General features: G+C 36.0%; 2 protein-coding genes across 2 annotated transcripts; one reads left to right on the top strand and one right to left on the bottom strand.

Moving 5' to 3' along the window:
• The first annotated feature begins 1,193 nt into the window (after positions 1-1,193).
• LOC138351827 (uncharacterized) lies at positions 1,194-12,096 on the top strand. Its single transcript, XM_069303838.1, has 6 exons — positions 1,194-1,444; positions 2,734-2,825; positions 3,055-3,170; positions 3,460-3,548; positions 4,262-4,432; positions 11,948-12,096. The coding sequence occupies exons 1-6, from the start codon at positions 1,402-1,404 to the stop codon at positions 12,094-12,096; spliced, it is 660 nt and encodes a 219-aa protein (XP_069159939.1). The 5' UTR covers positions 1,194-1,401.
• An 808-nt stretch (positions 12,097-12,904) lies between these two features.
• LOC123753685 (uncharacterized) lies at positions 12,905-16,300 on the bottom strand. The gene is made up of 7 exons (XM_069303837.1): positions 16,241-16,300; positions 15,558-15,717; positions 15,077-15,271; positions 14,773-14,877; positions 14,312-14,547; positions 13,586-13,644; positions 12,905-13,037 (listed from the first exon to the last, which is right to left on the bottom strand). The coding sequence occupies exons 2-7, from the start codon at positions 15,637-15,639 to the stop codon at positions 12,905-12,907; spliced, it is 810 nt and encodes a 269-aa protein (XP_069159938.1). The 5' UTR covers positions 15,640-15,717; positions 16,241-16,300.
• Positions 16,301-17,288: the final 988 nt, after the last annotated feature.

Raw genomic sequence — 17,288 nt, 5'->3', positions numbered from 1 at the left:
TTTATTTACTTCCCTGTTCTTTTATTTTTTTGTGTATGTTTTTTTTTTTCTTTCAGAGAACTCCTTTGTATTTTTTTTACAGAGAAATTGTTTTTGATTGATTTTTTTGTTTTTGTCATATGTTTTTTCTTTTTATTCTCTGTATACTCTTACAAAAAAATATGGCTACTATTCTAGTAGTCACATTTTTTTTTCTCTGAAGGGGGGAGGAGTGTTACGACCCTGGGTTCTCCAGTGGAAACCAGAGGTCAAAATTGAGCTATTAAACTTTCTGGTAGTACAGTTGGGTGCATCACTAGAGGCAATTGTTTGTATCTTCCCTGCCAGACGTAAGACTATTATTGTTTCTCAAAGAGCATTTAAAGACTGAGCTGGGGGTTGATTATTAAATAATAACATAGGCACCAACTTTGCTTACTATTACTTTCTAATCATTTGTAAAGTAACAATACGTTGCATAGCGGAAGATCTTTAATGTGCTTAGCTGCACGATCAATTAGGCTCCTTCCGGCACCACGACATGCAAGAGGCCTAGCTGGTCGCTAGGAGGTTCTTCTCTGGCTGGCGTTCGTGCGGACGAGACCTGCTCTGTGGCTGCACCCCTAATCTCCTCCCTTCTCTTACTTATTTCCCTTACCCTAAGTTCCTGTACCATTAAGTTAAGTATTGTATGGTGTTAAGTGTGCCTACTCTGGTAGTAAATATTGGTGAGACCTGGGGATAGGATTTGCCAGTGTTTTGGGTACCCCTAAGTGTTGTGTTTTGTATTAGGGTCCCACGTGGTTTCACTACCCTAAGCTGCATCCAGCTTCAGTGCTTATCCAGTAGTACTTTACCCTAGCTTGTTATTAGTGTAAACCTTGTATCCTGCCTATGTGGACCAAGGCTTTTAACGTAAGATAGTGTGGTAAAGTTATTATTATTATTGTTATTGGTGTGAGTGTATATGGGGGTTGTTAAGGGGTTAATAAATAAGTACATGAATTACAGAGTATCCCTTCTTCCTGTGTGGGAGCGCATTGATTAACTCTTAGACTAACATATATGCTCTAGTAGCAAGTTATTACTACTGTGGATAGTTTATTTTGGGGGCCGGGCCTTTTAGCTTGATACTCTTGTCTTCTAACTACCCTTACCCCTTAATAGTACCAGTCCCCCATAGAAGCCACACACTATTATTTATAACACGGGTATAAATGTAACGTTATTTTAGGGTTAAAAAGCTATTAATCAGAATAAAGTATTTAGTCATAATTAAATTTTTGAGCAATCGACTAATATTCTTTCCTTGTAATTATTTTACAGTGTGTTACATCTTAATTATAGGTCTTGTATGGAGGACGCTGGCAGCACGGAAGTGGTTTGACCACAGGTGAAGAAACCGAGCAAATTTTCAGCTATATGTCGCGGTACAACAGTACCACCAAAAACATGTTGAAAGCCGGTTAGTTTATAGTGCATTGTTACAATGAGGAAGGTATAATCTATTAAAACTTGTTAGTGATATTTATTATGTGTAATGAAGATGACTTCAGTAACTAGCAACACCTGGTGTCACACTACAACTTTGTGTATATGAATTGGATTTGATTAATATAGCAAGTAAATTATAGATAGTATAAAAGTGAATGTTGACCAGACCACACACTAGAAGGTGAAGGGATGACGACGTTTCAGTCCGTCCTGGACCATTCTCAAGTCAATTGTGATGAGGAAGTAGAGACAGGCAATAAATAGGCTAGAGAGAGCTGAGGAGCAAAGTAAGGTGTATTTTAGGGGATAGTAATAATAAGAAGAGCTGCAGATGGCCTATTGGCCCATACGAGGCAGCTGCTATTATAACCACTGAATGAGAAGGAGATAGGAATAAGAACTAACTAACACACTTCGTAGCAATCTAGTTCACAGTGCTCCTCAAAAAAAAAAAAATGCTCCTCCTGCTGCTGGTGTCTACTCTATTTCCTGTTCATCTTGTACAATACTTTGGCGAAACTGGCTGTACACTGAATGACAGACTTAAAGAACACAAGAGAAGTGTCAAGTCTGCAGACACTAACAATGCTCCCTTCTGCCATGTGAGGGATTCTAATCATCCCATAGATTGGTCTTCCTCCAAAATAATCTTTCCTGCCTCTACTCTCCACAGACGCCGTCTTGTTGAATCGGCTCTAATACACAATGTACCTAACATGAACTTGAGTCCTGGCTTTGTTGCTGTGGACTCTTCCCTTTCACAGTATATACTCAAATGCTGTAATCTTTCTAACAAACGTGACCTAACATAAGCCTACCCCTTCCATTTATCTATCTTTTCTTTCTCTTTCCTTTTCTTTCTCTCTTCTCCCTTTTTTCTGTTCATTGTCTTCTCCTACGCTCCCTTGCTATCGTCTTCTTATTCCTATCTCCTTCTCATTTGGTGGTTATAATAGGAGCTGCCTCGTATGGGCCAATAGGCCCTCTGCAGCTCTTATTATTATTACTATCCCCTAAAATACACCTTACTTTGTTCCTCAGCTCTCTCTAGCCTATTTTTTGCCTGTCTCTACTTCCTCATCACAATTGACTTGAGAATGGTCCAGGATGGACCGAAACGTCGTCGTCCCTTCACCTTCTAGTGAGTGGTCTGGTCTACATACTTTAGCCACGTTATTGTGACTCATCGCCTGCATAAAAGTGAATTATTTTCATTTTACATATTCATTGAAGGGAGTTATTTTTTGTCCCTTTTTTCAGAGCGTGAAGAAGAACTTAGTGAATCTTCATTTTTTTGGAACCAACGTAAACATGACTCTTTAGCTCGTGTTCTAGCTTCAAGATTTTGTAAGGCAAGTAATTTGCTTTATTCATTGAATATATGCAACAATGATCATGAATCACTAATATAAGTGCACAGGAAAAAAAAACATTCAAAAATAAAAATAACATTTACTGCCATTAAACAGCCTTCATCAGCAGTTAGGCTCGTAAGGATTGTTTTTTTTTGTAATATCAAATATTAAATAAAAATTGCAACATTTATTATACTAACAGGGCAGTTTTTCCTCCTGTTGATAGGCAAAAGAAGCTGCAGAGTTAATAAGAAAGGAGTTAGCTGACTTATCTCTTGATGAAAAACAACTTCTCATCTGGATTGCAGAGTTAACCAACTTAGCCCAGAGTTTAAATAAAAGGTTTGCTTGTAAAATATATAGTAAGAAACACTGCTTTGAAATACTCTTATATATTTTAACAAGGTTATTGTACTGTAAAATCAATGCAGTACCATAAATCATAAAATTGCCAAAACATTTCTTTATTATTTTAATTGTTTAGTTCTTGTACAGTAATTGTCAGCCATCATAAAATGCCATTGTGACCATTGCCTAAAAATTTAAGTTAATTTTTTTTTAATTAATCAGGGTCTTTACATGTTTGAATTTAGTAAACATTATAGTAAACAGTATCCTCTATTCTCAACAGATCAGTTTCTCAAAATGATGTTCAAAAGGGGATAGAGTTAGTATGTGACTCAATTAGAACCAAGAAATCCCACATATCCAATGTAGCAGGTATGTCAAAGCTTATGTATAAGTTAGGGACTGATAAAACAAACAGAAATCTTTTAGTGTTTGTAAAATACTTCAAGAAAACAATGACTTTTTTTTTTATCTAAACACATCTAATGTCATTTATTTCTCAGGTAGATTTGTATGGATACCATCTCACTTAGGTTTTGTCCTATGTAATTATAGGTAATTGTCAAAATTAAGTTGAGATATCAATATCTATGGCAGGTGCCTGCAGGTAATGAATCTGCCAATGGAAATCATTCCAGTTGTAAACTATGTGAACAAAAGCTAGGACATACTGTCTATCACTATATATGTGATTGCCCTGTTATCAATGACTTCAGAACAAATGGTATGATGTACTTTGAGTTTTGTTATTACTTCATACACTCAGGAATATTGGAAGATATTCTTGTGCTGTACCCCGATTTTGTTAGTGGAGGCTAATAGATCAGCCTTACATTTCATATTCTCTCCAGATTCCATGTATGACTGGCTGTCCTGTGAGGTTTTTGATCTACACTGTGGTCTTTCATACATAATAGGATAGCAGCACATTGCTGTGTATACCTAAGCTTGTTAAAAAAAAAGTGCTTGCCAAATATTTATGTAGTGTATTCTGCTACTTTTGTGTAGGTATTCATTACTAAGTATATACAAAACAAATTTATCAACTATAATCTTATTTACTAGTAACAAAGTGTTTCTTTCAGTTTCAAGCAAAATGAGATCACGATACCGTGCAAAGATTGAAGCAGACAAGAAAAAGTTGAGGGAACTGATAGCGGTCTACAATGAAGACAATACAGAAAAACTTAGTGTGGACATTGCTGAAGAGGGCAACTTTCCATGGTATAATGGCACTCCTCAACCAACTGATAATGGTAAGTATATTTGGTTAGTTTTCTGTGCATATTGGCCTTGTCAATGAGGATAAATATTGTTAGCTACTAACATGCTAATTTAAACTTACTCATTATGGTAATGGACAAATGGAAGTCCATGCCTAATTTATATTTTTAAGATAATAATATTAACAAGATACCCTAAAAATGATTACATATTGTTATAAATATATGTGTGGGGCTTCTATGGGGTACTGGTACTATTAAGTGGTAAGGGTAGTTAGAAGACAAGAGTATCAAATATGGGAGAGCTAAAAGGCCCGGCCCCCAAAATAAACTATCCACAGTAGTAATAACTTGCTACTAGACCATATATGTTAGTCTAAGGGTTGATCAATGCGCTCCCACACTGGAAGAAGAGATACTCTGTAATTCATGTACTTATTTATTAACCCCTTAACAACCCCTCATATACACTCACACCAATAACAATAATAATAATAACTTTACCACACTATCTTACGTTAAAAGCCTTGGTCCACTTAGGCAGGATACAAGGTTTGCACTAATAACAAGCTAGGGTAAAGTACTACTGGATAAGCACTGAAGCTGGATGCAGCGCTCTAATTCTAGCCTCCTCAGTTTTGAGTCTTTGCTCCTCTAATTTTATTTTTGCTAACTCTAAAGCTAATTCTCTATCCCTATGAGTTGCACTTTCTGCTTGGCTAGGCTGGCATAAAGGTGTATCACTTGCCAATAGTTTATTTATTATTTATTTTATTTATTTATGCATATACAAGAATGTACATAAGGAATGTGAGGATACAAATATGGTAATTACAGTCTTGTAAAGCCACTAGCACGCGCAGCGTTTCGGGCAGGTCCTTAATCTAAGAAGATTTTAAGGAGGTAAATACTTGCAAAGTTTATAGACAAAAAAATTAAAACAGATTACATGGAATGAAAAAAAAAGAAGATGAGAGAAAATTATAGGTACAGTATATTAAAGCACATAGGTAGCTATGATTGATTGCAATGACAGCTTAAAATGGTAGTTGACAACAAATTGGTAGCCACAATACAGCAGAAACAATATAAGATTGATTGCAATGACAGCTTGAATGGTAGTTGACAAAAATTGGTAGTCACAATACAGCATATGGCTAGCACATAAAAGAAGACAGCAATGAACACAATGATAAGGTTGTTTGATATTACATAAAAATTAGGAGATTGGGTAACACTAGGTACAGAGCAAATTTAAAGCTCAGTGTAGGAAACTAAATAGATGAAGTTAGGTACTTTTTGGTTTTGCTTTTAAATAAGGCAAAAGTTTTACAGTTTTTCAATTCACAAGGGAGTGAGTTCCATAGACTAGGTCCCTTAATTTGCATAGAGTGTTTACACAGATTAAGTTTGACCCTGGGGATATCAAAGAGATATTTATTTCTGGTGTGGTGATAATGGGTCCTATTACATCTGTCCAGGGAGAGTTTCAGAGCATGGTTTGCATTTAAGAACAGGGTTTTGTAAATGTAGTTGACACAAGAGAATGTGTGGAGGGAGTTAATATATAGCAAGTTTAGGGATTTAAACAAGGGAGCTGAGTGTTGTCTGAAAGCAGAGTTAGTTATTATTCTGATAGCAGATTTTTGCTGTGTGATGATGGGCTTAAGGTGGTTTGCAGTGGTAGACCCCCATGCACAGATACCATAATTAAGATAGGGGTAGATTAGTGCATAATATAGTGAGAGGAAAGCAGAGTTAGGAACATAATATCTGATTTTGGAGAGTATACCAACTGTCTTAGAGACTTTCTTAGTTATGTGTTGAATGTGGGTGCTGAAGTTGAGTCTCTTGTCTAGGAATAGGCCAAGAAACTTGCCATCATTTTTATTACTGATGTTAATGTTGTCTATCTGTAGCTGAATTGCATTTGATGATTTGCTTCCAAATAAGATGTAGTAAGTCTTTTCGATGTTTAATGTTAGTTTGTTCGTTGACATCCATAAGTGGACTTTTTTTAATTCATTATTCACAACATTATTTAGTGTATGTGGGTTGAGGTTTGAGTAGATAAGGGTAGTATCGTCAGCAAACAATATAGGTTTGAGAATATTAGAGACATTAGGCAGATCGTTTATATATATATAAGAAATAGAAGAGGTCCTAAGATGCTGCCCTGTGGCACTCCAACGGTAATTGGTAGAGTGGAAGAAGTTGTATCATTGATGGTTACATATTGGTGTCTGTCACTAAGATAGGATCGGATGTAGTCAAGGGCAAGGCCTCGGATTCCATAATGCTGGAGTTTAAGTAAGAGGTAGTTGTGATTAACAGTATCAAAGGCTTTTCTTAGGTCAATGAAGAGTCCAATCGGAAACTCATTTTTGTCAAGGGCTGAGTAGATAATGTCAAGGAGACTAATGATTGCATCATTGGTGCTCTTTTGGGACCGGAAGCCAAACTGGCAGGGGCTGAGTATGTCGAATTTTACGAGGTAGGAATAGAGCTGTTTGTAAATAATTTTTTCAAATATTTTTGATAGAATGGGTAGATTTGATATTGGTCTATAATTGTTTATGTCCGCCGGATTGCCTCCTTTATGGACTGGCGTTACTCTTGCTATTTTGAGGATATCAGGGAAGGTGTGATACTCTATAGATTTGTTGAACAGTAGTGCTATGGGTGGGGCAAGGGCATGGGAGGCTCTCTTGTACACAATGGACGGAATTTCACTGGTGTTCCCTGCCTTGGTTTTTAGAGAATGTATGATGGACACAACATCTGCCGGGCTGATTGGTGAAAGGAGAAGAGAGTTTGGATAGCTGCCTGAGAGATATGTGTTAATATGTGTCTGAGTCTGTGGGATTTTACTGGCAAGATTAGCACCAACCGATGAAAAGAAACTGTTAAATTCATTTGCCATTTCTAAGTCAGTTGACGGTATACCCCCATCCTTGTAGAGTTTTATTTGGTTATGTGAGTGTTGTTTAGTTCCTAGGATACTAGAGATAGTTTTCCAAGTGCTTTTCATGTTGCCTTTTGCTTCATTGAATCTATTCACATAATATGCAAGTTTTGCCTTTCTTATGATACTGGTAAGCATTGATGAGTACCTTTTAGCTACTTCCTTTGAAACTAGGCCAATCCTAACTTTCTTTTCATATTCATGTTTCTTGTTGATTGAGTTGAGAATGCCACTTGTGAGCCATGGATTGTTTAATCTTTTGTCAGTTACTTGCTTGGTAAGAAGGGGACAATGAATGTCGTAGAGGCTTAGAGTTTTGGAGATGAAGAGGTTAGCTAATGAATTTATATCATGGGTATTATTGAATTCAGAATCCCAGTTAATATTGTAAAGTGCCTCTGTAAGATTGTCTAAAGCTGATTCACTGTGTAGCCTAAATGAAAGTTTCTTGCTTTTTGGTGGTGTTATGTCCATGTTCGCTATGAGAAAGGTAGGATAGTGGTCAGTTGTTCTGTCGTAGATTATACCAGATACAAGGGGAGCTGTTATGTTTGTCCATATGTGGTCCAAGGTAGTGGCTGATGTTTGGGTGACTCGGGTAGGTTTGGTGATTGTGGGGATTAGCATACAGGAGTTCATGCTGTTAAGGAAATAGTTAACTTGAGAGCAATTTTGTTGACCCAGGTCAATATTAAAATCTCCTCCCAGAATGAAGTGGTTTTTGTTGAGATTGTTGTTTATAATAAGATTCCTTAGGTTGTCTGAGAAAGAAGCTATGTTAGTATTGGGAAATCTATAGATGGCTCCAATAGTCAAAGAAGATTTAAGGGATTTAATTGAAAACTGAGCAAAAGTATATTCACAGTAGTCATCTCTGTCACTAATAACACTGTTGCAGATAAATGTATCTCGGTAATATATAGCTGTGCCACCACCTTTTTTATTAGGCCTACAGTTATGAATGGCTTTATAACCAGCTAAGTTGTAGAGTTGGGTATAGTCTTTATTTAGCCAAGTTTCTGTTAAAATAATGAACGATAGGTTAGTACCTATTGCTGTGAGTAATGCATTTAAATCGTCAAAATGTTTACCAAGTGATCTAACATTTTGGTTATAAACTGATAGACAGGTGCTATTTTGAAGTTTGTGTTTAGCCTGGTGTGCTGTGAAATACTTGCAATAATGATGATCAATGTGCTGGTTGGTGTAGATATGAGACAGAAGATTTTGATCAGGATCAATATCAGTGTGCATAGGATGCAGAGGGATCACGATACAAAATACACGATAAAGCAAAACACAAGAATAAAAGCAAATACAATAAAATAGTAACAATTTAGAAGTAAAATAAAGATCCAATAGTTAGCCAGGGAGGACACAGAAGTTACATAAAATAAAAAAACAAAAAATCAGTAGAGAATGACAATATAAATGTAAAATAAAAAATAATAAGAAAAATGATAATCATAAAAAAAAAATGATCTTGAAGATAATTAGCTTAGTAATGGTTAATTAACAGGGTAATAAAAAGCCCAAGGTTTAGTGACAAGGGGATTAACTAAGAACAAATAATTAAGAGTATAAAACAGGCAAAGATGACAAACAAAAAAAAATAAAAAAATAAAAATAAAAATAAACACCTTTGGAAAGGAAAGGCAGAGCTTAAGTACACTTTGGTTGTATGTGAGACTACAAATTATGTTCTGGTTATTCAGCTGATATCCCACAGTCATCCAGGAAAGAAGTGAGGTGTGCTTCAGTGGTTATGACATAAGTTTTTCCAGAGTCAGTCTTCCTAGCTATTATTTTACCATCGCGCACAAAACAATGTTTAATAGCAGTGGATCTATTGCAAATTCCACGTAGTTTAAATAAGAGATTTTGTCTGAATCTGGTAAGACATTCGTTCACATAAACCTTGGATTTCATAGCGACTGCAGTAGTGATAAGGTCTGACTTGCGGGAGCAGCTATCTAACTTCACCCTTATCTTTCTGTTGTTTGTACCAGATGATTTGGCACCCACTCTATAAGCTGACTTAATGTCTCTTGCTTCAATTGAATAATTCAACTTAGTACGCAATTCCTGGATCACGATGGCAGTACAGTCTTCTCTGTCAGTTTCATGGGGAAAATCCTGTGATGAGATGATGACAGAATCAAGGAGCTTAAGCTGGTCTGATTCGTCTTGGGTTGCAGTGTGTTGCTGTTGTAGGGAGTTAAAATGGTTCTCTAACTTTTGTAGCATCTCTTCTTGCTTCTTAGAGGTTTCTGCTGGTTTAAAGTTAGTAACCGAGATCTGAAGAGAGCTTAATTCCTGTTCGAGGTGGCCGACTCTGGCAGACAGATCTTGGTTAATCTTGTGCATGGCCAAAGCATCACTCTGAAGCTTCATTATCAGGTCCGACTGCTCTCGGATTATAGACTTTTGGTCGTCATGTATTTGAGTCAATAATCTGAGCCATGGATTATCAGCGAGACGCTTAAAGTCAGTACATGGGGAGGCAGCTCGTTTAAGTTGCTCCATATGGTTACATAACTGTTGTAAGGCTCGAGTAAGTGACGACGCTTCAATCAGCTGGGAAGGTTTGTTATTGTTGACGCACGGAGGGTCGGTACTCCCCCCGGTAGCCCCTAAGGGGGAGACAGCCGCGTTATTCCTGTTGCTAGCTTGGCTGGTTGGGTTCATCCTGCTAGGTGTGCTATCATTCTTTGCGGCCTTGCCGAGCTTAGAGTTGTTTTGCATGGTAGCAGCAGAGATGTACGCAGCAGATGGGGTAGACTCGTTGCTATGGCAGCAGCAAGCGTCAGGTTAGCTTCCTCCAGGGAGCAACACAAATGAGGTCGAGATGAGCTAGTAGGTTAGGTTTTGTTGAATATTTCGGTCACATTTAGGTCACTGGGTACTTAGCTGCCTTCTGGGGTTGTTACATCATGTTTGGGATGTTGTGGGCTCAAGGAGCAGCTGATAAAGTTGGAGGGGCAGCAGGGTCGTCAGGAGCGGATGAGCGTTCGTCTTGGATGAACTTCATCAATACAATGTTGTAATATTTCATTCACCAAAGTCCACTTTTTATCTGCGTCATTTAATTCTAGGCCAAATTCCTTGCCTAACAATACTAAATTAGACTTTTTAAGTTTCTTTATCTCTACCACTGAAGGCTCCATTGCCAGTCTCTGCATTTCAGATGACATCACTAACAATTTTAGCTCCCAGCCAAAGAAAAAATTAAAAAATAAAAATTGGAAAAAACAAAAATTTGCACGGCCCCTAACACAAGGCCACACTAACCTTAATCGTGAAGGGATACAGCTGGGTGTCCAGTCAGTGCAAGAATGTCCTTTGCTAGAAGAGCTGGACCCTAGGCTAGCACACAACCGGTCTGCGGAAACAAAAAATTTTAGTTTTGGCACTCAAGAATCTAATTTTTTACACTTATAATGTTCATCCCGGACAGGCCCCCACTTGTTATAAATAATATGTGTGGCTTCTATGGGGTACTGGTACTATTAAGGGGTAAGGGTAGTTAGAAGACAAGAGTATCAAATATGGGAGAGCTAAAAGGCCCGGCCCCCAAAATAAACTATCCACAGTAGTAATAACTTGCTACTAGACCATATATGTTAGTCTAAGGGTTGATCAATGCGCTCCCACACAGGAAGAAGGGATACTCTGTAATTCATGTACTTATTTATTAACCCCTTAACAACCCCCCATATACACTCACACCAATAACAATAATAATAATAACTTTACCACACTATCTTACGTTAAAAGCCTTGGTCCACATAGGCAGGATACAAGGTTTACACTAATAACAAGCTAGGGTAAAGTACTACTGGATAAGCACTGAAGCTGGATGCAGCTTAGGGTAGTGAAACCACGTGGGACCCTAATACAAAACACAACACTTAGGGGTACCCAAAACACTGGCAAATCCTATCCCCAGGTCTCACCAATATTTACTACCAGAGTAGGCACACTTAACACCATACAATACTTAACTTAATGGTACAGGAACTTAGGGTAAGGGAAATAAGTAAGAGGAGAAGGGAGAAGATTAGGGGTGCAGCCACAGAGCAGGTCTCGTCCGCACGAACGCCAGCCAGAGAAGAACCTCCTAGCGACCAGCTAGGCCTCCCGCATGTCGTGGTGCCGGAAGGAGCCTAATTGATCGTGCAGCTAAGCACATTAAAGATCTTCCGCTATGCAACGTATTGTTACTTTACAAATGATTAGAAAGTAATAGTAAGCAAAGTTGGTGCCTATGTTATTATTTAATAATCAACCCCCAGCTCAGTCTTTAAATGCTCTTTGAGAAACAATAATAGTCTTACGTCTGGCAGGGAAGATGCAAACAATTGCCGTTCGTGATGCACTCAACTGTACTACCAGAAAGTTTAATAGCTCAAGTTTTGACCTCTGGTTTCCACTGGAGAACCCAGGGTCGTAACAACCCGTTATTTTGACAAATGATAATTATTTACCTGGCAATACCATGCATGTGCTTTTGCATGCAAAACACCTAGGAACGGCTTTGTCTCCAGTAGGGGGAATTTTTTATTTTTTTCTTGAATTTTCAGGGCCCATGGCCAGTACTGTACTGGCATATGATGTCCTGGCAGATGTACTTGGAACCTTTGAAGTAATTTATATGGAGATAGTGTGCATAGCCAAAAACCTCACCACGAGTCATATTGCACATTTTGAGAATTACACCATGCCGGCATGATGCAAGGCTTATGCCAGTCTGGTCCAGGGATTTGTGTGTATACGATTCGTTTCGCGCCGCTTTCCACAAGGAGACACCACAATTTTGGCTGTTCTGCAAATCAAATATAAATGATATATATTATATATATATCATATATATTATATATTTATATAATATATATATATATATATATATATATATATATATATATATATGTATTTATATATATATATATATATATATATATATATATATATATATATATATTATATAAATACAGTATATATAAAATATATAATAAATAATGAAAAGAACCTAACCTGATGGGTTATATAAAAGTGATATAGACCAACAGAAATATAGCATCTTACTCAATATGGCTTCAGACCCCAAAAATCACCATTTATATGGTGCATGTAGCTCTTGACAAACGTTGAGTACTCTATGTTTTACTTGTTGACTTGCCTGTGGGTTAAAAAAACCTAACTACTTGTTATAATATATATATTAACTCTGTAAACTGTAAGACATCATGACTGTCTTTTCCCAATGGTGTAGTGGGTTAAGACACTCGCCTGGCGTTTCGCGAGCACTTTGTCCTGGGTTTATATCCTGGCCTTGGAAGATTTACTGGGCATCAACCCTTAACTATGGCACCCCCCCCCCCCTGTTTACCCAACAGTAAAATGGGTACCTGGTTGTTAATGGATTTGGTGGGGTCATATTCTGGGGAACATGGGATTAACGACTTGCTTGAAACACTATGCGTGCTAGTGGCTGTACAGGAATGTAAAAAGTCTTGTATATATAAATAAAAATATAAAATCTATATACAGTTTACAAAGTCTGTACACATAATATTTACCTTTGTTTTTAAGCTCTCTATATGGTTAAGGTGATTAGTTACATCATTGTCAGCAGCAAAGACACTCTCTGAATAATATGATTCCCTCAATCCTCTGAAAGAAACAAAATGACAGTATTTACATAATTTACATTGATTTGTTTTCAATTTTGATGATTGTGTAAATATATATTACTTAATGTTGTAATACATGAATAACGCTATTATGTATTGCATGTAAGAATTTTTCAGATATTGATATATTTACATAACGAATAATGTATTGTGATATATAAGTTGCCCTAATAGAAATGTATTAATTATTGAAAAATTAAAATTTATCTTACAAAAGGAAAATTATTTAAGAACTGTACCGTCCAACTTTTTCATATCGGAATAACTTTTTGTTGCCATCAATATGTATGGCAAATGGGTTAGTATGACAAGCAGGGCACACAGTCTTATTGTAGCTTTGGACATTTGATTTAAATGATTTAATTTAAATGACTTCGATTTAACGATTTAACGATTCTTCGCGGCAGGGGATCGTATTCCAGGGACTTGCCCGAAACGCTACGCGTACTAGTGGCTGTACATGAATGTAACAACTCTTGTATATATCTCAAAAAAAAAAAAAAAAAAAAAAAATTTGCAAGTTCATACTGCATAAATCTCCACTCCTGGAATGTTCTTTTAGCAGCTTCAAAGTTGATGCAACCATCCTGAAATATATACTGAATATAGAATTTGCATGGATTAGCCCCATATATTGGGGGAGTGGGTAGCACAAGTTATAGTGCAAGATTGAACAACTACGTTCCCAGCCTAGTACTGGGAACCTGGTTCCCAGCCTAATACTGGGAACCTTGTTCCCAGCGTAGTGCTGGGAACCTAGTTCCCAGCACTAGGCTCAGATGTGGCTACGCCATGCAAGTTGCATGAGTTAGCCATATATATTGGGGGAGTGGGTAGCACAAGTAACAGTGCAAGTTTGAAGAACTACGTAGGAAACTATAAGGATGAAATTAATGCTTTTTAGTTTTACTTTTGAATAATGTTTTGAACATCTGGACAGCTTTTAATTCAATAAAGAGTTTACCAATTAGGAGCAATAACCAATTACTTTATTTGCATAGAGAGTTTGCACAGATTTAGTTTGACTCGGGGGATATCAGAGAGATATTGATTTCTGGTGTGGTGATTATGGGATCCTTTACATCTATCAAGGAAGAGTTTCAGATCAGGATGTGCATTTAGGAACAAGGTTTTGTACATGTAATTGGCACAAGAGAATGTGTGGAGTGGGTTCATATTTTTATGTATTATTATATATACAGTTTAATGTATACAGGTACTTACATTACATATATCAAATTAATAAATACTTACTCTTCCATTATGAGAGCCAAGCGCTTGGAGCGCTATTAACAAGGATTTCATTGATAAACCGGGGCTGTTCCTTTTAAGGAAATGCCAGTTGTTCAGGAGTTTGGTGCTGAAGAATGTGTTACTTTTCCTGGCTGATGAGCAGAAGTATCCACCATCATACAACATCTTAGCATCTGCAGGAAGGCTGTATCCACACTCTTGACACTCAAATATGGGCAGATAAAGGTCATACCTGCCTAGAAAGCTTAGTTTTAGTATTTATTCCTAAAATAAAACAGCTTATTTTGAATCTTTTGTAAAACTCATCTCCATCACTGAATGGATATGTTTGTGTCTCAAAGATTGAAGTCCACATGCTTGGGTATGGGTATCGTCACTAGAACTTCAGTGATGCTACTATATTCAGTGATGCAAATACTCATAGACTTATGTGTTCAAACTTAATATTAAATAAAATATACCTGAGAGCATTATGAAAGTACACATGATGTCAGAACTCTTTATGTTAAGGTTACAGTCTTTACAGTTACAGGAAATTTTTGGCACAGGAACTGGCACAACAGGTTCTGAATCAGAAAATAATAATAAACTTAGCAAAGATTGCATATTTAAATAATATTCAGTAAGTCAAATGCCATAAAAATTTAATTGGTTATTGAGTAAAAAATTTATTTATTTTTTCTTTCAATATTTTGGTACTTATATTGTAAAGGCTTGGTAAAAAGAAAAGTTTTCATATGTAAAGATTTTTTTTGGTTTACATACGCCAGTCAGTAAATGTCCCATTAAGGTCAACAGTCACAGTTGGTGGCAATGCTTCATAATATCCACTGGCCCAGGAAAACCTATCATTGAATGGGTTTAAAAAATGTTTTTTCATATCACAGTGGTACCAGAATAGGCGATGACAATCTTCACATTTGATGCTGGCTTCAATCATACATTTGAAGCATTTTGTGTCTGTCAAATGAAAATATTTGAAAACATATGTTCAAAAATATCGCATCTTTGTCAAAAAAGACTTCTGTACAGTTTCAGATCATGCAGAATTAGGAAAAAAATATGGTCAATAAGTATACATAAACATTTTTCATTAGTGATAAAATGCTTCAGGTATATTTAAAACGAAGTATCCACTCTCTATTCAAAAAATATAACTAAAAAAAAATGCAAATATAATAAGTTGTAATGTAAACTGATATGCTGATGTAAATAGACAATATGCTTATAAGTATTGTGTATGTACCTTCAACTGGAACAGCGTGCCTACACACCTCCCACTCAAATAGAACTGACCGACTTTCTTCCCAAGAAATTTCAGCCTTCATTCTTCTTTGCTGCCATTGAGAAATCTTCACTTGCGATTCTTGGATTTTTTTTTATTTCTGCAGCAAGTTCGGCAGCGGCTGAAATTATTATACTTTAATTATAATCTTACACTGATTTTTAGACTATCTTCTTTAGCTATTTTAAATTTCACTCAAACTCTAAGTCAATATTTTGACGAAAAAATATTTTTATATATAAATTTAAATAATTTTATATATATATATACAGTATTTATAATTTATAATAATATTTTTACAAATGTGTTTATAATATTACCCCCTTTATCCATTTATCTACAACCATATTTATTCATCTATCTATACACCCTTGACAGGACATTTGCATCAGGAATGACTATGAAAATGGCCTAAGGGTCTTTATAAGGCATTTAACTTAAGCCTACTATGATCCACTCTACATACATCAAGGACCCAAGTCCTTTCCCCTGCAATTTCAGAGAGGATAGCCATATATGATATTATATATATATATATATATATATATATATATATATATATATATATATATATATATATATATATATATATATATATATATAAATATGGAATTTTTTTTTAAATAATAACAAATGTGACATACCATCAAAGTTTTCAGGTAACACTTCAACAGCAGCAGCACCGGGAGACTCTGCAATTACAGAATTGCCATTGCCAGGCAATAAATTAAGGTATGTATATATATATATATATATATATATATATATATATATATATATATATATATATATATATATATATATATATATATATATATATATATATATATGTGTGTGTGTGTGTGTGTGTGTGTGTGTGTGTCGTACCTAGTGGCCAGAACACACTTCTCAGCCTACTATGCAAGGCCCAATTTGCCTAATAAGCCAAGTTTTCATGAATTGTTTTTCGACTACCCAAACTAGCCTAACTTTTTCGGCTACCTAACCTAACCTAACCTATAAAGATAGGTTAGGTTAGGTTAGGTAGGTTTGGTTAGGTTCGGTCATATATCTAAGTTAATTTTAACTCCAATAAAAAAAATTAACCTCATACATAATGAAATGGGTAGCTTTATCATTTCGTAAGAAAAAAATTAGAGAATATATATTAATTCAGGAAAACTTGGCTTATTAGGCAAATCGGGCCTTGCATAGTTGGCCGAGTACGACGTTCTGGCTACTAGGTACAACATATATATATATATATATATATATATATATATATATATATATATATATATATATATATATATATATATATATATATATGTCGTACCTAGTAGCCAGAACGCACTTCTCGGCCTACTATGCAAGGCCCGATTTGCCTAATAAGCCAAGTTTTCCCGAATTAATATATTTTCTCTAATTTTTTTCCTATGAAATGATAAAGCTCCCATTTCATTATGTATGAGGTCAATTTTTTTTTATTGGAGTTAAAATTAACGTAGATATATGACCGAACCTAACCAACCCTACCTAACCTAACCTAACCTATCTCTATAGGTTAGGTTAGGTTAGGTAGCCGAAAAAGTTAGGTTAGGTTAGGTTAGGTAGGTTAGGTAGTCGAAAAAACATTAATTCATGAAAACTTGGCTTATTAGGCAAATCGGGCCTTGCATAGTAGGCTGAGAAGTGCGTTCTGGCTACTAGGTA

Source organism: Procambarus clarkii, chromosome 51 (genome assembly GCF_040958095.1).
Source record: "Procambarus clarkii isolate CNS0578487 chromosome 51, FALCON_Pclarkii_2.0, whole genome shotgun sequence".
NCBI lineage: Eukaryota > Metazoa > Arthropoda > Malacostraca > Decapoda > Cambaridae > Procambarus > Procambarus clarkii.
The sequence above is the reverse complement of the archived record's forward strand: the minus strand, read 5'-3'. Positions and strand labels throughout refer to the sequence as shown.